Raw genomic sequence first — 26064 nt, forward strand, 5'->3', positions numbered from 1 at the left:
TTTTTTCCCCGCACCACTCATCTTGTGGGATCTTAGTTCCCCGACCAGGGATTGAACCCGGGACCTGGCAGTGAAAGCGCCAAGTCTTAACCACTGGACCTCCAGGGAATTCCCTGAAGTAACTTTTTAATCAAACCAAACTTGAAAGCCCTGGTCCCTTTTCCTCTCCCCTTGCAATTCTATTCCTCTTCCAATCTCTTGACCCTCCTACTTTTAACCTCTTTTTTTTTGCTGTACGCGGGCCTCTCACTGCTGTGGCCTCTCCCGTTGTGGAGCATAGGCTCCGGACGCACAGGCTCAGCGGCCATGGCTCACGGGCCCAGCCGCTCCGCAGCATGTGGGATCTTCCTGGACCAGGGCACGAACCCGTGTCCCCTGCATCGGCAGGCGGACTCTCAACCACTACACCACTAGGGAAGCCCTTAACCTCTTCTTTTCCATTCTAAAAGTCTCCACCCTCTCTAAATCCTCATCTGTCTAGTCCTCTGGGTCCCAAGGGTCTACCACCCTGAGTCACAGACGTGTTGGCAGTTATTACACTTCAGGCTCTGTAAAAGGTAGGAACTATGTCCCACCCTTCTCTGAATCCCATAGTAACCAATATACGCCTTGCGCGTAGAAGGTACTTTCTTAAATTCTTGACTTAATTGAAAAGTCAAAATGAGTGCTTCAGAAAAGCCTGTCTCTGGACTTCCCTGGTGGCGCAGAGGTTAAAAGTCCACCTGTCAACGCAGGGGACACGGATTCAATCCCTGGTCTGGGCAGATCCCACGTGCCACGGAGCAACTAAGCCCGTGAGCCACAACTACTGATCCTGCGCTCTAGAACTGGCAAGCCACAACTACTGAGTCCACGTGCCACAACTACTGAAGCCCGCATGCTGAGAGCCCATGCTCTGCAACAAGAAAAGTCACCGCAATGAGAAGCCCGTGCACTGCAACAAAGAGTAGCCCCCGCTCGCTGCAACTAGAGAAAGCCCGCATGCAGCACAAAGACCCAACGGAGCCAAAAATAATTTTTTTTAAAAAAGCCTGTCTCTTAGCCTAATCCGTCCCCCCTCTGAAGGTCTCCTGCCCTATTTTCTGTGCCCCCATGCATGCCCTGCCCCAATCTTACATGGAAAACGAGCTTACAATTTGCTTTCTCATCTTAGACTCACTTGAGCCTCAATAGAAAGCTATATGCTGGGTAAAACAGGCATTGGGGGAAAGAAGAAACAAACATTTTTTGTGTACCTACTAAGTTAGAAGGGTTAAGTAACTTGCCCAAAGTCAAATAGCTAATATATGGAAGAGTCAAGATTCAAACTCAGATCTTCGGACTTCAAGTCCCCAAACCTTCCACTTTCTTCCATTCTCCTACCCACACTTCCCTCCACATCCTTCTCTTCCCACGCCAATTCCACTGTGAGCTACTTCTGCAGGATCCCCACCTGGCCGTAGCCGGAGTGCAATCCTCTGGGGACTGACTTGAGTGATCTGGGAGCTGTCTCCAGAGCCCTTGCCACTGAGGGGCCTGGCCTCCAGGATTCTGGCCTCGCTGACGGGGAACTCGATGGACTCCAGGGCGCAGTCCTCCTTCAGCAGATTCTCCTTCAGGTTACAGCGGGGCGAGCCCGGAGGCAGAGCCTGTAAGACGAGAGGAAGCCCTGTGATCAGAGCTACGGTGGCTCTCTGCTTCCTGCAGGCTCTGCCACATCCCAGCAGCCTAGAGCTTACCCAGCACTTTGGAGCTAAACCAACATAAAGGAACTCGCGTGGGCCTTCCTAAGATAGCCCCTAGGCCTGTTGTACAGAAGGGGGAGACTGAGGCATCAGAAAGGTTGGGTGAGTGCCTGCTCATGGATGGGTAGGTAGGAAGAGGAACAGTACAGTAAGAGGCCTGTTGGACCAGTGTTTTTCAAACTGTAAAATGCAGCCCACCTGTGGGTCTCAAAAATCAGTGTAGTAGGTCTCAACCACCAATTTACTAAAATGCAACATAATAGAATAGAAAGTATCGAAGTGTGTAAGTGGTAAAAGTAAATATTGTTTTGGGAAAGGTTTATTTATTTTTTAAGTTGAAATCTTTTTTAAGCTTCTTTTTTTTAATATTTAGTTTTTATTTTATTCATTTATTTTGGCTGTGCCAGGTCTTAGTTGCGGCACAAGGGATCTTCATTGTGGCAGGCGGGCTTCTTAGTTGCAACATGCGGGATCTCGTTCCCCCACCATGGATCAAACCCCGGGCCCCCTGCGTTGGGAGCGTGGAGTCTTACCCACTGGACCACCAGGGAAGTCCCGGGAAAGGTTTATATGTTGGGGAGTAGGGTATAATGTGTATAATAAATAATGATAACAATGTATGTCTTTCTGTAGGTGAGGGTCAAAACAGTTTGGAAGGCACTGTGTTAAAACGCTGGCTGGGGTGTGAGATCCACGAGGGCAGGGACTACGTGTGTCTCATTTCCCCTCTATTCCCAGCACACAACGCGAGACTGACAACTAAGTGATGGGGGGAGGATATGGGGAAGCAGCAGAGAGTAGGCGCTAAGAGCACAGATTGGCTGACACTACATCTCAGCATTGCCTCCTCCTAGCTGGTTACTAGGGCGAGTCACCTAAACTCTCCAGGCTTCGCTTCCTCACCTATAACACGAAAATAATAATAGCCCCAGCTTCACAGGGATGTTCTGCAAGACCATATAAGACAGTGTGTGTAAAACACATAGCACGGTGCCTGCCATAGTGTAAATGCTCAATAAATCTTAGCTATTATTGTAAGATGTTCTATAAATAGTTCCTGGATAAATTAATTTTGAATACACTTCACAAGCTCAGGCAAATCCCATGATGTCAAGCCACTAATCAGAGCCTGTCCTATCACTTTCAGCTTCCTCCCTCACCCTGGCCAAATGGCAGACTGAGTGCCCTTCCAAACACCCCGGTGTGTATCCCACAGCCCTCTGGGGCTCGGTGTGTGTTTCCACCTGAGTATTGAACGGGGGACATGCTGCATTGGAATGAATGCTAGAAATCAGGAAATGGGTTCAATCCTAGGTCTGCCACTAACCAGCCTGTGACCTCAGATAAGTCATTTCACTCCACTGAGCCTCAGTTCCCTCACCTGTTCACCCCTGTTAAAGGGGTTAGATGACATGGTGTTCTCAGTCCCTTCCTGCTCTGACATTCAGCAAACTTAGCCAGCACCGTGTGGGCGCAAGCCCATAAGGGCTTCTTGCCAGGCTGGGGGAACTGCCTGCAAAGCTAGAAAACCCCTCCTTGGACCTATTTCGAAATATCTAGGCCTTCAACCCCACAATCCCCCACATCCCTACCCACCCCCTCTCACAACCACTTCCAGAAGTCAGCTGAATAACCCACACCAATATCCCAGAACAGCCAGTGTTAACATTTATGGAGTACTCACTGCATGTCAGGTACCAGAAGAAGCACTTTACATGGATTATTGCAATCCTCCTGATCACGGTTCTGGAATGCTGGAATTATTATTATTTTACAAATTACAAACCTGAGGCTTGGAGGTTTCACAAATGAGGAACCCAATCTTACAAGTAAGAAATCGAAGGTCTGGAGAAATTAAGTATTTTGCCCAAAGCTACAGAGCTAAGAAGTGGCAGAAGTGAGATGCTGACTGGATTGTCTGACTGTAATTATCCTCATAAAACGGTACGTTGTATTGCATTCTGTGTAGAGCGGGAATCAAGGCAGAGAAGCAGGAATGTAGAAGAAACAGTCCCGGGAAGAGCCACACCTGAGAATGCACCAGGTAGGGAACAGGATGCAAGATGGGGATACGGGAGGTGTGGGAAGGATAGATAACATTCTGCCTTCTCAGCCCCTCAGGTGACTGGAAGCCATGTTTCCAGGAGAGGGACTGGGCCACAAGGAGACATCCATACTCAGAAAGTCAGGACTCTAGCTTAAACCCGTCCCGATGCTCGACGCCCCTCTCCCACTCCTGCCCAGCCCTCCTCTGATAGGCGGAAAGGCTTCCCCATGTGGATGGGACCATGAACAACACCAACAGTACTACAGACTGAATGTGTGTCCCCCCAGAATTCATATATTAAACCCTAATCTCCAAGGTGGTGGTATTAGGAGGTGGGGTCTTGGGAGGTGACAGGTCATGAGGTGGAGCCCTCACGAATGGGATTGTGCCCTTATTGTAAAAGAAGGCCCCAGACATCTCCCTGGCCCCTTCCACCATGGGAGGACACGGTGAGGAGACGGCCATCGATGACGCTGAATTTGCTGCTACTTTGATCTTGGACTTTCTAGCCTCCAGAACTGTAAGAAATAAATGTTTGTTGTTTAGCCAGCCTGCCTGTGGTATTTTTGCTACAGCAGCCTGAACGGACACAAATGGCATGAGGACCGCCCTCGCCCGGGCAAAATGTGGAAAGAGCTTCCAGAAGCCAGCAGCTTCCTTCTTCCTCTTCACGGGTCTGAGGTAGAGAAACGGCATCAGCAATGGGAAATGGTACATGAGACTTAATCTTCCTGGTTCAGAAGATCCCAACAGGACATCAGAGCTCCTCAGAGAGATGAAGATGCCCTCCCCTCACCCAACCAGGTCCCTCTGCCAGGGACAGAATGGCAGAAGGGAGAACTCACGAACACTGAACGTTTTTGTGCCCCAATTCTTGTAGCTTCTGTCCATCTCTCCCAACCCTTCTCTCTCAGGAAGCAGTCTCTTTCTTGCTCAAAAAACTCCCTACTGTATCTCTGATTCCAGGGTCCCACAAAACCCCAGAGAGAAAACCTTCCAAAAAAGGCAATGACTGGATGGACCGAGATGCCCTGAGTTGCTGATCCTTTCCAGGACTAAGACAGATGCTGAAGGAGAGAGAGGGAAGGGGGAGACCAGGAAACAATGAGAACAGCAAGGCCATCGTGTATCTTCAGGCTGCATCGGTGCAGGGAGAGAATATCTTGGCGGGGGTTTCCTGACCCCCACTTCCTAACGTGGCAGTGTTTATTAGAAGAAAGTCTGAAGTGCCAAGCCTTGCTGACAGTGCTTATGGTTTGTTATGAATTTCCGAAGAAATCTAAACACTAAGAAACAAAAACTGTCTCCTTCCCTCCCTCTCTGGCCGCTGACATCAGGGGTCAGGCCTGCTCCTCAGCCACGCTCGCCCTGAGAGCCTGCTGTCCCGAAAGGACACCAAGGCACTGACCTCAACACATCTGGGCCACATTCCTTTCTTAATCACCCAGGCTGAGAAGGTAAAAGGAATGTGTCCAGGTTACTCGGAGAGAAAGCTGGAAGGAGGGGGGGAGGAGTGTTCAAGTTCCAGTTCCCAGTGAAACCAGATGTTACACAAAAAGGGCAAAGATAACCAAGACCCAGGGGAAGAGCCAGAGCACAGCAGTGGGAGGTCCCAACCCACGTGCAGTGTGAGCTGAACTCCCGCCCTCTCCTGGCGGGAATTCAGCTCCTAGTCCCATTCTCCATTAATCCCATTTTAGAAACTGGGAAAGGACAGCATGAATAACTGTCATTATTCTACTTATTTCACAGGGTTGGACAGGGGATAGAACTGTGAATGGGAAATGCTTTCAAAATATAAAAATCTCAACGGAAGTCAAATATACTCAAATCCTTTTGATCTGATAGAAACAAATAGATTCAAATAGGCGACTCTTTTCTACTATTACCATTCTAACTACTGCTATTATTGCATACTCTTTCTTGGAGGACAAGGAACAATAGGTCGTGGTACATTTTATTTCCCCAGAGTGCTAACAAATGCCTCCAATCCAAAAAAATGAACATTGTTCTCTTGACATCTGGTAAGGACAAGAAATCACTTGAACATAGAGAGACAGAGGTGTGGAGGGGACAGAAAGGAGAGGAAAAGGAAAGCATTTTAGTTTATGGTTATTGATACTCACACCCCACTGTTTACAGAGGGAGGAGCACTTTTAATATTATGCCTTTTTTTATGATAACAAATTGGGGCAAAACACTCAAGATGAGAGTTTGCCCTCCAGATTAAGAACAAAAATAGGAAGAAAGAAAAAGCAGCAGAGAAGTGAGAATGAAATTATATTAGTCACTAAAAAGGAATTAAACAGTGGCCTAAACCTCCCGCCACCAAAAAGGCAGAGAAGAAAAATGAGAAGTAAGTCCTATTAGAGTCTTCTTCTTTGTGGGATCCAAACCCTTTCTTCTTGTTTTATCCATGGATGTCAGGCTGAGTGTGAGCAGGTCTACCTTCTGACGTGCACTCACGACTATGGGAGAATTCCTAGTATTTCTCTCCACATTAGGGTTGCCAAATTTGGTAAATATTTGGGATATACTTATACTAAAAGTATTTGGGACATACTTATACTAAAAGTATTTCTTGTCTGATTCAAATTTAACTGGGGTGTCCTGTATTTTATCTGGCAACTTTAACTTCAGCTCCACCCATCATGACCCCAATGATCAGCCCCTTCAATTAGCAATATTTGCCAAACTTGCTATTGTAACAACCCATTCTGATGCAACAGGTTCAGGGTCCATCCTGGAAACCCTTATGTTTAACAAGCACCCTAGGTGATTCTTACCAGCAGGCAAATTTGGAAGGTTCTAGATCCCAACATGATGCCACCAAGGCCAAGACCACAAGCTGAACCTCTCTGTGAAGCCAGCCTCTCTGCTAGATTCACAGTCCAGAGACAGCACACCACCCCAACCCGTATCAGTATCCAGTCCCCCAAGAACACACCCTATGCAGATGAGCCCAAAACTCTGCACTCATCCACATTGGCTATGTTTTCCTATTACCCAGCCAAGGGCTTGCTATCCACACCCAGAGCTGCTGTCCTCCAGGACCAGGGAAAGCTGAGCCCAACCAGTTGTTTTTCCAGGCACTGCCAACTCTGCCTGTAACAGCCAAGGTAAGAGAGGCAGGAGCAGAGGGCTCTCCAGGATTGATTATTCAACAAATCACATGCAAAGTGGCCCAGATGGTTCACTTTTGGTTTCTAAAATCAACAGCCAAGGCACTTTCAGCAGTTAAACTTGGTCAGTGCAGGGGAAGCCCTCAGGAAAAAAACAGCAGTCCTGTTCAAGTTACAGTCCGGGATTCCCACCTCCCATTTCTCCCTGGTTGACAAATGTTAACCCACACTGGTCTCCTCTGCTACCCTTCCTCCCCTCTTAGATAACTGTAGTCATTCACTAAGCCCTTGGCCCTCCCGCTTCCCCAGGGTGCTGAGAACTCAGCAAAGGCCAGGAGGATGCTTGACTAACTTCCTGTGTCCCCCTCCCCCTCCCTAGGTCCTGTCCACTGATTCAATCCAGAGCAATAAATGTGACTTTATCACTCAAAAAAACCAAAAACAAAAAAAACACTTTCCTTTTTAAATTCCATCCTCCTAGAAAATATCTTATTGGACCATCTATCTCCTCTCATTAGTTTTCTTTGGTCCTGGATACACCCGTCTTCTCTCTGACTCCATCCCCCATCCCTAGGCTAGTCCTACATTATATTTTGATCCTACCTGGTACCTTTCCCACCCTCCTTCTTCCCTCCTCCCACCTTGGTATGCCCCATGGGAAAAAATTCACCACGGCCATCAATAAATATTCTACATATATCTCCAAATTCTGGTCACATGACCTAAGGGCTTTGTCTGGTCAGGCCTCAGCATGGCCTCAGCAGGCCAGTTACCTGGCTTGTTCCTATGCAGATCAAGACAGGTGACAGACATTCCAAGAATCCCAGACTCCTCTGAACCACAGTTTCTCCATTTTGTCTTGCTTTGGGTTGAAGAGAGGGGAGCATCTTTTGAGTGATACTAGGGCTTCTGCCCTGGCTACCCCTCTGCTCCAACCAGCTACAGGCCATCCAATCCAATGAGGCGCCCTCCCCATCCAGCTCTCCCTTCTTCGAGGATTCAGCTGCAGAATTCCAACTTCCTCGTAAAAGAAGCTTAATAATATCACGATGGTGACCAAGGGAAGGAGCACACGGCAAATGAGAAGGGAGGAGGCCACATCACACTTGAGCAGCCAGTTCAGCCCAGAGGGGTGGAGAACCTGCGGGGGTGGAGGGGAAGGGCTCACTCAACCCAGCCCCACCCCCAACTCCCAGCCCCAGGGAATATCTCATTTGCTAAATGAAGTCAACGTGGCCCAGATGTTGGGCAGCTGCCTCTGGAAGCAGTTCTCGTGCTGAACTGCTCAGAGGCCAAAGCAGTGTGCTGGGCTGGCCTCTGTCGTTCTGGCTGTCCTCTCGTTGAGGGATAAACACAGCCTCTCGGCTCCCACCCCCCACCAGCCTTCCAGGGAGGTTGCCTTTTTAGGAAACTCAGCAGATTGGGAAGAGAAGCAGAGAGAATGAGGGCCTGAGTTAGAGCAGTCACGGAGCTGCAGAGGGCAGGGACGGAGAGGGCACCTCAGGTGGCTGACACGCAGCCAGGCCAGGAGCTCAGGTAACCACCTGCCGGGGACCAGGCCCATGACTCAGCCCCAGACTCTGTGATCACTGGACCTTCTCCAGCCACACTCACCCCCCAGCTCTTGCCAGCTCCAAATTCCCATCCCAGCCACAAACACAGCCATTCCCTCAGACACACTCATTCCCTAGGGCCCCAGACACAACAAATCCTCTGCCTAGACACAGCTAACCCTTTCCTGTCACCCTCCGAGCCTCACCAAATTGGCCCAGCTCTTTCATTGACACCTTCCCAAGAGAAGGAAGGAAGGAGAGGAAGAGAAGAAAGAAAGGGGAAAATGTAAAGCCATGGGGGTCCAGTCATCAGACAGGAAAAGGGAAGAGAAGAGATCCTCTGTCTAAACAGCCCCCCACACGAGCGCAAAATCCCTTTCTTGCTTGCCTTTTAAAAATTCTGGAATGTTCATAAGCCAGCATCCCCTTTGTACCTATAACCCTCTCATGCCTCCCTTTTTGAGACCCGAGGCCCTGCTTCTCGGGGGTGTTGCACCCCAACAAAAATCAAGCAAAGTGTGGTAAAGGATGGCAATGGCTACAGAGAGGCCAGCAGGCCTAACCACTCTGCCTAAGGCCGGGGCCACGCAATACACTCTGGATGGCATTCCAGCAACAGCCCATGACAGCTCCCTTCGACGGCCATCAATGGGAAGGCTTCTCCCTAGTTTTGCTCAGAAGGGACAAGGGGCTTGCATACTTAGGAGGAAGGAGATATCCCCATGGGTCTGTCTCTACACAAAAGCAGCTAAGTCTGGGGAAGAAATAAAGTCGGATATCTGCTCCTTACCTCATCTGAGCACCAGGCACACATGGGACTCACAGCCAGACATTGCTGGCAGGAGCTCACGCCTCGTGTGGCACAGATGTTGGGCCCTGTAACAGAGAGACAGAGGCATTAGTATCTCATCTGACATGACAAAGTACCTGGTCTGCCCCCATCCTTTCCCAGCTTTCCCAAATGCCCAGGTTTACAGCTCTCAGATGCACACAAATACACCTTACCCATCCCATGGACATGTACCAAACACAGGCTGTTTGGTAAGGGAGAAGGAGAATGAGGAAGGTCAGGAGAAACTCATCACAGCCCTCAATTGATGAGGTCACTGTGATGGCAAGTGATGGAGCAAGTGTCAGATCATAAATGACGGAAAGGCTTTAATTAACAACTGATTTGACACCTACATTGTACAAATGAAAATCTCAGGCCCAGAGCCATGGCAACGTACCCTCTCTCCAATTATTCTAGTGACTTAGTCACAGCCGCTACACAGGGAATTCAGAGCCCGGATGCACTAACATTAACACACGGTCTAAATATGGGGGTGGGGGGTGACCGCCATGGCAGTGTCCTACTGGCCTGCCAGGGGAAAGCAAATCTTCTCAAGCTTCCCAATACATATATCTTGGGATCCAAGTATATAGAATGCTTTAGGGAAAACCGCAGAAATATTAGAAAAAGTTGACTGATATAAGCTGGAAGAACATGGAATTTTGGAGTTGGAAGACCTGTATTTGAATTCTGAATGCTCTTCTTACTAGGTGTCATGACCTTGGTCAAGTTAGTTAACCTCCATGAAGTGATGATATCTGTCTCATAGGATGTGGGCAAAGAAGTCAGTGAGGTAAAGGAGAAGCAGTGGGTACACTACAAAATGCCACTCAAGTGTGAACAGTCTTCATACTGTCAAAGGACAGAGAAAAAGCTGCAGGGAGGAGCAGAGACAACCAGAGGCATGAAAAGAGCCTTGAGAAGCCCAACCAGGAAGCAAACCCCAGACATCTGCCTGGACGGAAGCCCCCATCCTCCCTCCTTCCCCCAGCTTAGCCTTCCTGGCCTCAGTCAGGTAAACCTCCAGAGCCCCAGGAAGGCCTTCTGCAGTACAGTCAGCCCTCCATATCCGTGGCTTCTGCATCCGCAGATTCAAACAACCACGAGTTGGAAATATTCAGGAAAAAAATTCCAGAAAGTTCCAAAAACCAAAAGTTGAATTTGCCACGTGCCAGCAACTATTTACATAGCATTTACACTGGATTTACAACTATTTACGTAGCATTCACATTGTAGTGTAAGTAATCTAGAGATGACTTATAGAATACAGGAGGATGTGCAAAGGTTATATGCAAACACTGAACTATTTCTATAAGGGACTTGAGCATCCTTGGATTTTGGTCGTCAGGGGAGCTTGGAATCAATCTCCCACAGATCCCGAGGGACGACTGTGCAAAGAGCAGAATGAGGGAGACCCATTCCTACTGTGACCCAATTATCTTGACAATTACTTTATCCAATTTTCCAAAGTGGCCCTTGCCCCCAGTTTGTAAGACCAGCAAATATATCTGGGGGAAATCAACCTCATCACTGGGATGTTTTCCCAGTGTCCCTGAAACTTCTTACGGAGCTGTCTCAGTCCCTTTTATAACAGCGTGGCTGAACTCCCTTTCAACATCTGGGGAAAATAAAAAATAAAAAAAAAAACACCCAGCAAATGCGTGTGTACACACATACACAAAATATTGTTAAGAAAAATTATCCAAAATGTGGAAATAGGCAAAGGGAGTACTGGGTGTCCTTTCAAGGTAATGCAAAGGGTTGACCAGTAGACCCACCATGCTTAGGGATTATCTGATTTTCCAGGGATGTGTACCTTTGTTTGACTTCTATCTTATGATTCTGTAAGAACAGAGGTTGACCTGTAGAAAACCAACAACAATGGAGAGCAACGTATATGATTCTTATCCAACAGCAACGTAAATGATTTCTGTCCGGTAGAAAAGGTAACCCCCAAAGGTTAAGGTTTATTGCCTTGTAGAACATTAACCAATTTTGAATCTGTTAGGTAACTGATTTCAGCATTCCTTTGACTGACTGACTATAACTCCCTTACTTGAATTCTCTTTTGAACTAGTCAACATCTTATTGGTTCCCTCATTAAGTTGGATGAAATCTTTGACACATGTTCATTTTATAGTTGTATGAGAATCATACTTTTAACTCTTTGAAAATTGCACTTTAACAGTATCCATCTCAGGGCAGAGTGACCTAACAGAAAAGGTACACACGCAGTCGGCAGACTGTGGTCCTAACTGAGTCACCCACTAATAATATAGTCTTGGATGAGTCATTTAATTCCTCTCAGCCTTAGTTTCTTCACTCCAATATTCCCAACTTATAATTATTTATGTATCTGCCTTAACAGCACTGCCGCTCAATAGATTTTAAGCCTCTTGAGGCCTGTCCTGACCAGCCCAGCCTCAGCCCCTTGCTCAAAGGAGATGCTCAATAAATATATATTAGAGCAAATTGAGAGGTATTGTACTAGATCAGTTTTGTTTTGTTTTTTAAGCAACTGAGCTCATTTCTCCAAATTATGCATACAATTCCAATATAAAACAGGCAAATGGGTTGAAACTGTTCCTTGGGCAATTTAAATTTTCATTTTTCTCCACAAAACACTAGATTATATGTGGAATCCTTGAAGCGCCTTCTGGAAGCCCCACATTTCCTCAGAGCCCTGAGTCTGTCTAACTTCAAAGACCTTTCCCAGGACTTCCCTGGTGGCACAGTGGTTAAGAATCTACCTGCCAGGGCTTCCCTGGTGGTGCAGTGGTTGAGAGTCCGCCTGCCAATGCAGGGGACACGGGTTCGTGCCCCGGTCCGGGAAGATCCCACATACTGCAGAGCGGCTGGACCCGTGAGCCATGGCCTCTGAGCCTGCGCGTCAGGAGCCTGTGCTCCGCAATGGGAGAGGCCACAACAGTGAGAAGCCCGTGTACCCCAAAAAAAAAAAGAATCCACCTGCCAATGCAGGGGACATGGATTCGATCCCTGGTCCGGGAAGATCCCACATGCCGCGGAGCAACTAAGCCCACGTGCCACAACTACTGAAGCCCGCGTGCCTAGAGCCCGTGTTCTGCAACAAGAGAATCCACTGCATTGAGAAGCCCATGCACCGCAATGAAGAGTAGCCCCTGCTCGCCACAACTAGAGAAAGTCCGGGTGCAGCAACAAAGACCCAATGCAGCCAAGAATAAATAAGTAAATTTAGTTTAAAAAAGGCCTTTCCCAACCCTAAGATTCTTCAAGTGATATGCTACTGCGAGCCCCTGAGTAACCTCTGGGGCTCCAGCCTCTGACGGACTCCAACCTAAGCATGCCATACAAGGACTGCGAGGTGGAGATTACGGCAGTGACTCCAGACCTGGTCCTACGGCACCAAGGCCACCTCTGAGCTGGGGTGGCCCTCAGCCAAGATGGTGGCCAACTTCCATCTTTCTAATGGAAGAAAAGTAGCCAATCTTCCCAGAGCTGCCAGATTCAGAATGCCTGAATGTTCAGAACCAGCAATGCATCCAGAGGGCCTCTCCCTTCACGGGCTGCCTGGCCGGCTGTTAGCTCACAACCGCTCTTTTCTCAGCCAGATGGGAACTCATCCCCCTTTTACTGCCTTATTGGAAGAGTTCTGAGAGAAGCACAGCCTGCACTATTTTAGGCATCCCCTTTTGAAGTTTCCATGAGAATCTACATCCATGGGAGTACTTCTGGACATAAGTGACATGGATTTTCGGTAGGGAGAGGAGACGCACAAGATCGCAGGAAGCGTCAGAAGAGAGAAGCGGGCTGTGGGAGGTGTGGGCGCTGTCTAATTATTTTTTGAAAACTTTTCCCAGTCTATCCATTTAGCCATCCATTCATTCTCAAATTAGCATTTCCCCATGAGTCCTTGACTCATAGCCACAAAAGCAAGCCTTATCAGATGTGAAATAAACAACAGCAGCCCCACCCCCACCCCCGCAGTGAACGGGCAGTCCCTGACCCCAGAGGATGCTATGAGCTGCTGGGACTTGTTCTTTAGGAAGTCATGGCTGGGGAGTCACGGTTACCCAGCTCCCCTTACCTCTCCTTTTTAATGAATCACAGGTTGATTTCATGAGAATCAATGATTCCCCCCCCCACCCGCTTCCTGGGATGCCCCCCACCAAGACCTGCGACCAAGGGCAGGTTCCCCAGAATGCAGTGGCTGAAAGCGACTGACTCATCAGAAGTCTCTGTGCCTGGGCCATGCTGATTCAACGAGCCGCTGCTCTGAGGCCACCCCTCCCCCAAAACATGTGGAAGGAGTTTGGGCCTCTGTTTCCAGTCATTCATAAGGCCTATGTTCCTGCTCAGCCTCGGAGGCCCAGACTTGGCTCTGCTGGAGAATCAAGGGTCTTCATCAGAACTTTGTCACTGAAACAAATTAACAACCCTAGCACCCATTTTCTTGGACAGCTTAGCCACAGCGAGGCAACAGGAGGACTGGCCCTGGTCCTCCCGGTGTAGTTATAAAGCAACCAATCCCTGTCACCCTCTGAGCAAAACAGCTGGCAAGACAGAAAGTTCTCAATAAAGGCTGCAGCTGCTATGGTTGCTATTGTTTTTATTGTTGCTGTTTTTATCCTGAGGCCCAAGCAGTTGAAGGCAGGGGATCAAAAGTGACCACCTGGAGGAGTGGGATAGGGAGGGTGGGAGGGAGGGAGACGCAAGAGGGAGGAGGTATGGGAACATATGTATATGTATAACTGATTCACTTTGTTATAAAGCAGAAACTAACACACCATTGTAAAGCAATTATACCCCAATAAAGATGTTAAATATATATATATATATATATATATATATATATATAATCTAGGAGGGATGGCCAAGAAGAGAAGGCCAATTAGAAAACATAGACAAGACCAGCAAAGAACTTTGCCTGGAAAGTAGAAGTAGAAGGCTGTGGTTTGACACATCAGCCCAATTCACAGAACCAGAAGAGAGACAAAGGGTGGGGAAAATGGAGGAAAAAAAGGGAACAAGGAAGGGAGTTGGAACCAGTGGAAGTCATGATGTGTCAATGAGAGCTATTTTGAGGATATGCTGTCCAATTAGACAGGATGTCAGAACACAGGAACGGGCCACCCTAGTGAGGCCAGGGGACTCCAGGAGAGGGCTCAGTCAGAGGGAGAGGTGTTCAGTGGAAGGGAGGACTGTCCATACCGCAAACACCATGGGCATCTCTCTTACTATCTGCAGGGAGGAGTTCTGGCCGGGGTCTCCAGCCCTGCCACTGACCTTTGACTAGTGACTTCTCAGATAGGTCCATGGGGACACTGGGTGACTCGGGCAGTGCCTGACCTTCCATTGCAGTCACCTGGCTGGGTGAGTCATCCAAGAACAAAACAGAGGCTAACGGTGCTGTGGATGCAACAAGTGGTTTCTCTAGAACAAGCTGTTAAGAAAGTTTATCTTATTTTTGTTCTTTCATTTACATGCAGCAGCAGCTCAGTAATCCAAGGAAGGGGAAGAAGGCAGGAAGGTGGGATTCAAGGTAACACATACCTCTGTGCTCTGAGCAGAAAGCTTCAGTAAGCATCTCCCAAAGCAGTAGGGAGTCCAAACTACCGTACAGGAGGCAGGCTGATTTCAGGGATTTTCAAATGTTTAAAAAAAAAAAGTGCATCAGAGCCAATTAAATATGGTACTTAACATCAGAAGCCGTTTGTGTACAATTTGCCTCGACCAATATTAAAATGTGTTACAGGTTGAATTGTGTCCCCCAGAAAGATATGCTGAAGTCCTAACCCCCAGTACCTACAACTATGATCTTATTTGGAAATAAGGTCTTTGCAGATGTAATCAAGATGGGGTCATTAGGGTGGGTGCTAAACCAGTATGACTGATGTCCTCATAAGAGGAAAACGCCACGTGAAGACAGACAGCGAGAACGTTGCCGTATAAAGACAGAGGCAGAGATTGGAGTGATGTAGCTGGAAGCCAAGGAACGCCAAGAGTTGCCAGCTACCACCAGAAGCTAGGAAGATATGAGGAAGGAGTCCATCCAGCGTCTCAGAGGGAGCATGGCCCTGTTGACACCCTGATTTCAGATTTCTAGCTTCCAGAGAGAATAAATTTCTGTTGTTTTAAGCCACCCAGTTACAGCAGCCCTAAGAAGCTAATAATACAAAATGGATTTGCATTTCCATAGCATATATGACATGATTTTGAGAAACACTGCTCTGAACTACTCTGCATGATTGAAAAAAGCCAGCCTAACCATTTTGTAATGGTTAACCCACCTATGGATAACAGAAAAGTGTTTACTCTTCTTTTATACTTTTCTACTAACATATATCAATGGTGTTGGCATTCATTCATCCACTCACTTACTCAACAAATATTCACTGAGTACCTACCTGTGTCTGGCACTCTGCTAAGCACTGGAGACACACTGATGAAATAAACAACCCCCTTACTCTTGTGGAGCTTAGAGTTTAGCGAAAATCAAACATGCTCAACAGAAAGCCAAAACATACACAACGAAAAAGTACAATTTCAAAAAGTGGCAAAGGCACTAAGAAAATAAAGCAGGACAAAGCATCGGTAAGGGGAGGGTGTCTCCTTTAAAGAAAGGCCTCTCAGAGTGACATTTCAAAATGATATGAAGGAGTGAGTCATGGGAAGATCTAGGGGACGAGTATTCCAGAAAGAACGCACAGCAGCTACATGGTCCTCAGCCTCTTAAAAAAACAGCAGGAAGAGAGAGGGAAGAGGAGAGAGATAGAGAGGCGGTTGGAAACGCAGTCAGAGACCATAATACTGGGAAGCAGTAGCCATGGTAGGGAGTGTGGCTGTCATTCTCCATGTGGTGGGAAGCCGCTGGTGGGCTGTGAGCAGAGGTGAGCAGAAGATCATCCTGGCCACGAAAGCAGGGCAGACAGTAGGGGAACAAGACCAGAAGGAGACCAATTAGGAAGCATTACAACCATCCAGGCAGCAGATGGCAGGGGGCTGGATTTGGATGGTAGTGGTATCCATGGCATGGTTAGACCCTAGATGTTCTCTGAGGACTTGCTGATCCACTGGCATGAGGGACATGACCGAAAGACAGGAAGGATTTCTCCCTGAACAAGTGGATCCCCTTGGACAAAGTTCAAATGTACTGACCACTGGCCATGCCCTTTCACTGACCTTTCTTCAGCCAGTAGGCCCTGCCCTTGTAAGCGAAGCCAGAACATGTCTTGTTATCATCTCCAACTGGGATAATTAAGTCGCCATGTTTTATGCTGAACACTGCATAAAAAGGATAGAGTCCTGTCTTCTGTGTAGTTATTATCTAAAATTAACACCCAGCCCCTGGAAAACACCCTGAGGACAGGGGGAGTAAAACGATGAACAGTGTAACAGTGGATGTGGTGGGGGAAGCATGGTGGTGGGACAGCAGACAGGAGACCTCAGGTCTAAAACCACTTTTACAGCTCCACTGGCTGTGTGACCTCAGGCACGTCCCTTCATCTCTCTGGTGCTCTCTCTAAGGTCCAGTGTCACATCTCTATTCGAGAACTTATAATTGTTCCCTCCTATTTAACGGGTGCAACCCAGCCACATCAGCCAAGCACTGGAGACCCTCCTTTCCCCCATGCTCCCAAATATGGGCGGAACACTTACCTCACGAGTTGTTAGGATTAAACGAGATAACACAGATGAAAGAACCACGGATAGCAGAGTGGATGCTCAGTAAATGCTGGTTTCCTTCCTACTTACCTTCATGCAAATCACTTCCTGCACGAGGAATGCCCATCCCCCCCACACCCCTACCCGCCTCAGGGTCAGATGAGAGAGGGTCCTTGGTCTCTACAGGATACAGTGAAGAATCACTGGCCAGGAGACAGGAGACCCCACCAATGACACTAAACTAGTTGTGTTATCTTGGGCAAGTCACTTCACCTCTCAGGACCTCCCTTTGTGCTTCTCTGTAAAACAAACGGTATTAGATGAGATGATTTTCAAGCTGCCGCCCGCCCTGGAAGTATATATATTCCGAACAGAAAGCATCAACAAGCTGACTAATACTCTAGGAAGCCTAACATCCCAGGGCCCCAGAACCCTCAAATATTGCACACATGTCCGTTTCTTCCTAACAGCCTAACTAATATTTGATTCAAATGTTGCATCTCAAGTTCTGGAAAATTTTATCAGCACAGGCCCCACCTCCCATCTGACTCATTCAGTATAGAAAAGAGGCAAGCCCATACCAAGTTCTGTTTGAGGCCCAGCCCAGCAGCACCCTTTTGGTGACCTCCTTGGCATTCAATTGTCCAATTCTGCTACTTTTCCTCCTGAGGCTCACATCTTGTGGGTATAAACAGCAGGCGGTGGTGCTGTCACCAGCCCTTGCTTCCAGCCTGTCTTGGTAGGAAGGCAAATTGGTCCCACCATTTTGGAGGACAATTTGGAAAACCTATTAAAATTAAAATTTAAAATATTCGTGTCCTTTGACCCAGCAGCTTTCGTTTAAGAAATTCAGCCTGCAGAAACACTTGAACAAAGGTGCATAATAATGAACAAGGATGTCCCCTGCCGCTTTATCAGTAGTAGCAGATAATTGGGGGTGATCCCAATGTCTACTAACAGGGAATTGGTTAAGAAAATTCAGGTATATCCACATAGCAATATGCCTTCTGGCTAGAGTTACAGCTCTTGGCATAAATAGTAATGGAAGGCCATGCACTGATATAAAAAGATGCTCACGGTATATTATTAAGTGACAATGATCCTACTGTGGATGATTCTGCTTGAGAAACAACAATAATGATAAATCATTATATATGGTGACATATACATAGGAAAAAAATTCTGGAGTAACTGTCAACAGTGGTTATCTTTAAGTACAAGACTACAAGGGACTTGTACTTTCTACATTATTCTATTTCTGTACTGCTTGACTTTCTTTTTTTTCCCAGCCGTGCCATGCAGCTTGTGGCATATTAGTTCCCTGACCAGGGATTGAACCTTGGCCACTGCAGTGAAAGCGCTGAGTCCTAACCACGGGATGGCCAGGGAATGTCCTTGAATTTTTTTCCCCCCACAAAAAGTTGAATTCGTTTTATAAGCTCAAAAAAAACCTAAAGCTAATTTTAAATGTCTTCTCTTCTGTCTCAGTCTCTACATTTGCATTCATTTAAAGGTAGGCTCCCCAGGGCATGCCAGGCTCTCTACAAGCAAGCACCTTCAGCCCCAAAACCCAGTAGCCTCTTGGAATCCCAAAGCTCAAGGGGAACTCCAGAAGTAACTTGGCCAGCCCGCTCCCACAGCCTTCAGGAATCTTCCAGGAGAGTGTGGTCTAGTCTCTATCTGTAGGGGTCCCAGAGTGGGGGCACCGCACGCCCTCCTCTTCCACCTTCCCAAGGAGTTGGTCAAACCTGCCCCTTGCAGGTGGCTCCAGCCCAGGTTCAACCTGGAGGAGTTTATCACGTGCAGTGGCTAAAGCAGGGGGTTGGAATCATCAGCGGTTCTCACAGACCTGGGTTCCCTCTATCCAAGAATCTCATCACCAAGCAGATTTAGGGTTGACGACAGGGACTTTCAAAGTGGCTACTGAATGTGCCTTTTGCCAAACTTCTGGAGCTTTCTTCCAGGGCGAAGTTTTTCAAGCTTCTTTTTAACTGCAGACCTCCCTTTTTTCCCCCCAAAGAAATCCTTATACGAACTTCCACACTATTAATCAGCTAAAGGAAAAACTTCTCCAGCTGGTGGTGGGGAAGGGCAAGAGCAAACCAACATCTCTCCCTTTGACACATTCACCCGTTTGCAGCCCTTGAGACCCCAAGAGCCTGAGGCCCAGAGGTAAGATGACTTGTTCAAAATCACCCAGCAGATTGACAGAAAAGCCTGTAGGGTCATGAATTGCATATTGGTTTCTCAATTCCAGACCCACAGTTCTTTTCATCCTGAGGGGTTTTTCTCTATATGAACAAAAAAGTGGCTTTTGTTAAGTTGAAAAAATGTAACACAAGTTTAGGTAAAAGAATAGACATACACATGAGAATTATTACATATATACATACCAATGAGAATTATTACATATACATATTACATATGCAAGTTTAGGTAAAGGAATACACATACCCATGAGAATTATTACATACATTATTACATAATGCAATAATTCTTGCATTATTACATATGCAAGGATTATTACATATGCAAGATTTTACAAAAAATATGAATAGAACACACCATCTAATTAATAGTGAACATTAGGGGGGAACAGAATTAGAGGGGAACCAGCCATTTACTCTCCAACATGTGGCTTTCATATAATGAGCACATATCACCTCATTCACCCCGTGAATGTTTAAATAGCTTTACTAACTGAACTAAGAAATGCTGGCAGGGAGGAAGAGAAGTCTTTTTGTGGGAACATGAAAGAAAACCAGAAAGGAAGACTTACGGTGGGTTGTTTTTTTCAAAGATGCTACCCCAAATTTTAAAAGGTAGAATAGCCCCAGTTTACTTAGCTTCTAGCTCCAAAGATTGTGACATACCATATTTGACCACATTTGATTTTAGGACCAAGGATAATAAAAGTGCTGGCTGCAAATGCATCTATCCAATTTCAAAATTTAGAAATTGAAAGCTGGATCTGGGTTTAACAGATATAGCCCCCTGCTTTCAGGGTAACTGTCTCAGAACCTGAGGAAGACAGAGTAGCCTGGGATAACCTCTTAACATTCTGATATACGCAACAACATGGATGAGTCTCGAACACATTATGCTAAGTGAAAAAAGCCAGACTTGGGCTTCCCTGGTGGAGCAGTGGTTGAGAGTCCGCCTGCCGATGCTACGGCACACGGGTTCATGCCCCGGTCCGGGAAGATCCCACATGCTGCGGAGCGGCTGGGCCCGTGAGCCATGGCCACTGAGCCTGCACATCCGGAGCCTGTGCTCCACAACGGGAGAGGCCACAACAGTGAGAGGCCTGCTTACCGCACACACAAAAAAAGCCAGAATTGAAAGGCTACACACTGTGTGATTTCATTGATATGACATTCTGTAAAAGGAAGAATTGTAGGGACAGGAAACAGATCTGCCAGGAAATAAAGGTGGGGAAAGGAAATTGTTGACAAGGAGCTCAAGACAACTCTTTAGGGTGATGGAAATATTCTGTATCTTGATTATGCTGATGGTTACTTGACTGAGCATTTGTAAAAATTCATAGAACTGTACACCTAAAAAGGATGAATTTTACAGTACATAAATTACACCTAAATAAACTAACTATAAAGAAAAGAGTGTTCCTGGCGATACTGTGTGCATGCAGAGAAAGGCAGATTTTATAAATTTTTGCTGCAGAGTCTCCCATTTAAATAAACACCAGCAGTTCACACAGGGAGAACAGGCAGTGTCATCTCCCTGCTGCCACCTGCACTTCCACTTGTGACCTGAGCTCCATCAGCCACAATGATTGTCCCACTCAGAAAGGGCCAGGGGTCAGGAGAAGAGAGAAGAGGCGATGGGGTGACGCAGCAGGCCAGCTCTGTGGGCAGCAGAGGGGGGTGGGTCAAGCCAAATGGTTGATCCCTGAAGCCGCTCAGTCATTCCCCCATTTAATTATCTGTCTGCTGATTCATGAGTTGTGGTTCCTGTGGGCATGTTTCCTGGCTATCCCTGCCAACAAGGGCAGAAGGAGTCTTAGGGCTGGGAGGGGATGATAACCAGAGATCCTGAGTGGGGTGGGGAGTTGTCGAGGGGGAATTTCTACTAGGAAATTCCAGAGTCATATCCAGACTCCCCCTCGTCACTGTTGCCTCCTTGCCCCAATTATGCTGTGCCCAAGAGACCTCAGCTGCTCACACTCACAATTTTGAAGGTGGTAAAGAAGAATGCTGCCCTCCTGTGTATATTCCCCCAGGAGGTGGGGGAAAAAGCAAACACTTCACAGAGGATCCCCTGAGTTTCCAGCACCCTCAGAGCAGAGGTCTAAATGGTGCAAAAGTATAGAGGTCCAAATGCCCAAAGAACTCATGGGCTTGGCTGTATTCTAATATCCTCCAGAATGCCCAGATGGAGCACTTGAAGATCGTCTATGAATGAATACAGACATTCAAATATTGGGTATCTTAAGGTGAGGCACATCTCCTCTAGATGCCTTTTCATAGCTTTCCATAGGTACGTATTTTGCCACCTATGTGTCAGCCACTGGGCATAGAGTGTCAAACAAAATAGACATGTCCTTCTTCTCAAAACCTGTGAATGTATTTTACTTTCCTCTTTTCCCAGGGATAGAACTTAAGGTTTTCTCATGGATAAAGCAAATGTATGGGCCTCTCTTCCTCTTGGACTCTTCTGTGAATTCTTATTGCGACGGAGCGGCTGAGATATGCCAAGCCACAAATGCAGAACGGGTTGAAATAAGGAGGAGTCCCCTGTCACATAGCCATGGGAAAAGGGATCCCATGGGTCTCATTTAGGAACCTGGATTGTATTCATGCATGAAGCAGTAGCAGCCTTACCTCCAATACATTGTAGTTACCAAGGATAGGAAGAATAATGCCATTTATTGAAAACTTTTTTTGTGCCTTTATCTCATTTAACTGGCACAATCATAGAAGTATTATTTCCTCCACTTTACAGATGAGGAAACTGAGGACCCAAGAGATTAAGTCACTTGCCCAAAGTAAGACATAATAAGAGGCAAAATCAAGAATTAAACCCACATCTGATTGGCTTTAAGTCATAGCTGTCCCCTTCCCCAGCCAACAAGGCTTCCTCCTATGTCTCTCCAGGCTCTGAGGGCTCCTGCAGAGGGTTTCAGTTGGAGAGTTTCCAGAATATAAATCAGGAGGAGAAATCAGCACCTCAGCTCAGAACTAATCAATTTAGATGGTGATAGCAAACAAAACTTGTCACTCAGTAGGTCTCAGATTAGAATAAAGAACCATATTTGGGGGCTTCCCTGGTGCCGCAGTGGTTGAGAATTCGCCTGCCAATGCAGGGGACATGGGTTTGAGCCCTGGTCCGGGAAGATCCCACGTGTCGCGGAGCAATTAAGCCTGTGTGCTACAACTACTGAGCCTGTGCTCTAGAGCCCGCGAGCCACAACTACTGAGCCTGCATGCTGCAACTACTGAAGCCCGTGCCTAGAGCCCATGTTTTGCAACACGAGAAGCCACCGCAGTAAGAAGCCCGCACACCGCAACAAAGAGTAGCGCCTGCTCGCTGCAACTACAGAAAGCCCGTGTGCAGCAACGAAGACCCAGTGCAGCCAAAAATAAATAAATTAAATTAATAAATTTATATAAAAAATAAAAGAACCATATTTGGGGAAGCCACAAGACCCAAGAGTTCTTGAGTGAAACTAAAAAGATCACCTTTGCACATAAATTCCAAAACTCAAGTCTATGCTCAAACAACCTCTCTATTCCCCATACGAGACTCTCCCACTCTGGGGTGGCCTCTCTGTGCCACTGCCACCCAGTTCTGTCTCTGTCCCTTCAACACTGTGTATCCCAATATAGCTCTCCAACTCTCATCCTGCATCTGCTTCCCAGGGATCTGATGTTACCTGCAAGCCAGCCCCCAACACTGAGATGGGGGATTTAATAACAATTGCAACTGCTTTTACGGGGGGCTTATTACTCTGGAGGTCTTCTCTAGAGCCCATGCTCTTAAATATGACTCTATCCTGCCTCTCAGAGGGAGTCTGAGGCTAGCTCAGTACAACCTATCACCACTTCTGGAATCACCCCAATCACAACAATGAATCTGTGAACAGATCCCCAAGAGGATATTTCATGCAAACTTAGGCATGTCAATGCAGTGGAATCCTCTATGTATTATTGAAAAAAAAAACAGATCGACAAAAGGTATACTCAGGGGTGGAGAAAGAGACACCAAAATAACAAATACGCTCTTCATTTCACTAATTGATCCAAGCACCATGCTAGGCTCTATCTTGTGTTACCTTACTTACTTCTAAAACTGTAAGAAAATATAATGATTAGATTCAGAAATCATTCTGAAATTCAGGAAGCTGTACATGTGGGGAAAAAAAAGCAAAAATGTTTTAAGTTCATGGAAGCAGGCATCTCCGTAGGAGACACCTGAACTGCCTCTGGATTTCTCCATTCAGACAGCATCTGAACCAAGGCTCTAACCTCTCCCAGGGCTGAATGCTGGAGATTCATAATTCCATGCCACAGTCATCAGGCTGCTCACTGCAGGCTAAAGACATCAGCTGACCTGTTTGAGCATCTGTCACATGGGAAGCTTCAGCAGTAATAACTTAAACAGCCCCCTATATATTATCTCTAACTCCTTCATCAAGTTATGGGTCATAAATTGTGATGATTTCATGAGTGTATACTTATCTCCAAATTCAAGTCATATACATTAAATATATACAGCGTTTTGTATGTCAATCATACCTCAGTAAAGTGGGTTTTTTTTAATGATGCTGTTGCCCTCTCCTGCACAATCTCTTATACATGCACGAATCTTGAAGGAAGTCATCAAGTATTTATGAATAGCTATGTTCGAAATGGCCTTAGCAATAAATCTTACTTTTTAAAAAATATCTAAATTGCCCTACAATGAGTACTACTCTTTTCACTAAAAGTAGGTATATGCACACTTGTGCGTCCTCTGCAGAGAAACACAGAGGACCAGGAGCCAGCGTTCTCCCTGGGAAGGTCACCCAGGCTCCAGAAAGATCACGGGCAGCACCCTTGGGCTGTGCTCTGCTCTGCCCCTCGCAGCACCAAGGAGGCCGAATGCCAACTGCCTTGGCAGCTAACAGTGTGCGCAGCAGCAGGAGAGACAAAGCCAGGGAGCCAAGCCAGCTCCAGGGACCCCTGGCGTAGCAGCTCGCATACAGTGGAGATTTTTCGGATGCTGGGTTTGTCCCGGAAGCAGAGGCACCGCTGCCACCCGGGGACACTGTAGGAGGCAGAGCCCTCATCCTCCTCCGAATCGTTCCCGCGGGGAGCCACCAAGCAAAAACCAAACAGAAACTTGGGAGAAAGTGTACACAAAGAGAAAGGGGAATGTCGAGTAACCGGCAAACCCGGGGACGCACACACTCTCATCCGAGAAGCTACAACCGCATCCCTCTGCCAACGCGCGGGAACAGCCCCGGGAAGCCCCAGCTCGCCTTGGCTTCCAGAGCCAGTCTGCCTTCGGAGGGCCGGGACCACCTGCGATGCGCGCAGCCGGGGCTGAACTCGGGGCTCAGAGATGCGCCCACCTCACCGCGCACGTTGAGACCGCCCGGAGCAGGCGCCTAACCTGGCTAAGGGCTTCGGTGTCCCGGAGGACCCGCCCCTAGGTAGCCTCTCGCCTTTCCCACAGCGGGGCCCGGAAGGTCCCCAGCTCCGGGCTCCGACGGCCCCAGGCTGGCCCCGCGCACTCGGAGCGCAGCCGCGCAGGACCCGCCCGCCCGGTTTCCCCGCTCGAAGTCTGCACACTTGGCTGCGTCCCCGCCGCGCGGGAGCCTCACTCACCTCCGACGCCGACGCCCGCCAGCGCTCCCAGCACCAGCACAGCGGCCCACAGCGGCAGCGCTCGCATCTCGTCCGCTGGCCGCCGCGCTCCGCCTCGGCCGCGTCCTCCAGCCCCACAGCTAGCAGCGGCGCCCGCGGCCGCTTTTCCCGTGGCCGAAGGGGAGGGGACGCAGGGGGTGGGACGCAACGGGGCGGGCCGTGGACTTGCGCTTCCTCCCCTCTGGCAGTTTTCTGGACCCTCCACCGCATGGGGGGAAGTGAGAAACCGCCGCTCGTTTCTCGCCACTTCGGCTCAGCCGGCGGGGATCGCCGGCGGGTACGCAAGGCAAGACTGGGACCGGGGAGAGGGGGGCGGGGGTCGAGGTCGCATCTTCCGCAGACATCCTGGTCCCAGGGTGCGCGCTGGGCACTTGGAATACTTAGAACAACCAGGAGCCTCTGGCACTTTTCCCTGGAGACACCCACGCGGCTTTCTCTTTCCCCTGAATTCCTTGGGCACTTGCCCTCTGTACCTTGAGTTTTGGTCATTCACACATTCATTTAATTGACAAACCTGCTGAATGCCTACTCTGTGCCAGGCCCCGGTTTAGTCCTTTATTATTCACTAATTTTTATCTTGGGTTGGTTCGGTTTTCAGGTAAACTGTAAACCTCTTGAGGACAGGACCACATCTCAAGCTGTGTAAGCACTTGATGTCCAGAAAGGGCCTTTCTCTACAAATACTTGCCTGCACAGGGTAAGTATCTGATAAACGTTTCAAGACACAGTCAATATACAACCTCCACTCAAACTCACAGGCTTTGGAGCTTTATCTTACTCTCTTCAAAGGCCTCCTGCCTCTGCCGAATCCTACCTATTGCTCTCTGGGTCCTCCCCAAACTAGAAACTTCAGGAGGCTCAAAGGGGCAAAATGCTAGGGCTATGAGCAGGAGGCCACCAGTGGCAGGGGCTGGTTCAGGCTGCCTGGATGGGAAACTCTAAGGATGATTAAAAACAAGGCCTGAAGACTTCCCTGGTGGCGCAGCGGTTAAGAATCCGCCTGCCAGTGCAGGGCACACGGGTTCGAGCCCTGGTCCCACATGCCACAGAGCAACTAAGCCCGTGCGCCACAACTACTGAGCCCATGTGCCACAGCTACTGAAGCCCGTGCGCCTAGAGCCTGTGTTCCGCAACAAGAGAAGCCACCGCAGTGAGAAGCCCGTGCACCGCAACGAAGAGTAGTCCCTGGTCGCCACAACTAGAGAAAGCCCGTGCACAGCAACAAAGACCCAACACAGCCAAAAATAAATAAATGAATAAATAAATTTATTTAA

At 47.9% G+C, this 26064-nt stretch overlaps 1 protein-coding gene across 1 annotated transcript in view; it reads right to left on the minus strand.

The window, feature by feature from the left end:
• ITGB3 (integrin subunit beta 3) overlaps nt 1–24874 on the minus strand; it is a 52018-nt gene extending 27144 nt beyond the window's left edge. The window contains exons 1-3 of the mRNA XM_082678885.1: nt 24752–24874; nt 9237–9322; nt 1433–1628 (exon numbers count right to left, since the gene is read on the minus strand). Of these exons, the coding sequence (XP_082535011.1) occupies nt 1433–1628; nt 9237–9322; nt 24752–24818 (349 nt within the window). The 5' untranslated portion in view covers nt 24819–24874. The remainder of the gene's footprint in view (nt 1–1432; nt 1629–9236; nt 9323–24751) is intronic.
• Between the last annotated feature and the right edge of the window lie 1190 nt (nt 24875–26064).

This window comes from Grampus griseus (genome assembly GCF_964374135.1).
Source record: "Grampus griseus genome assembly, chromosome: 20".
Lineage (NCBI taxonomy): Eukaryota > Metazoa > Chordata > Mammalia > Artiodactyla > Delphinidae > Grampus > Grampus griseus.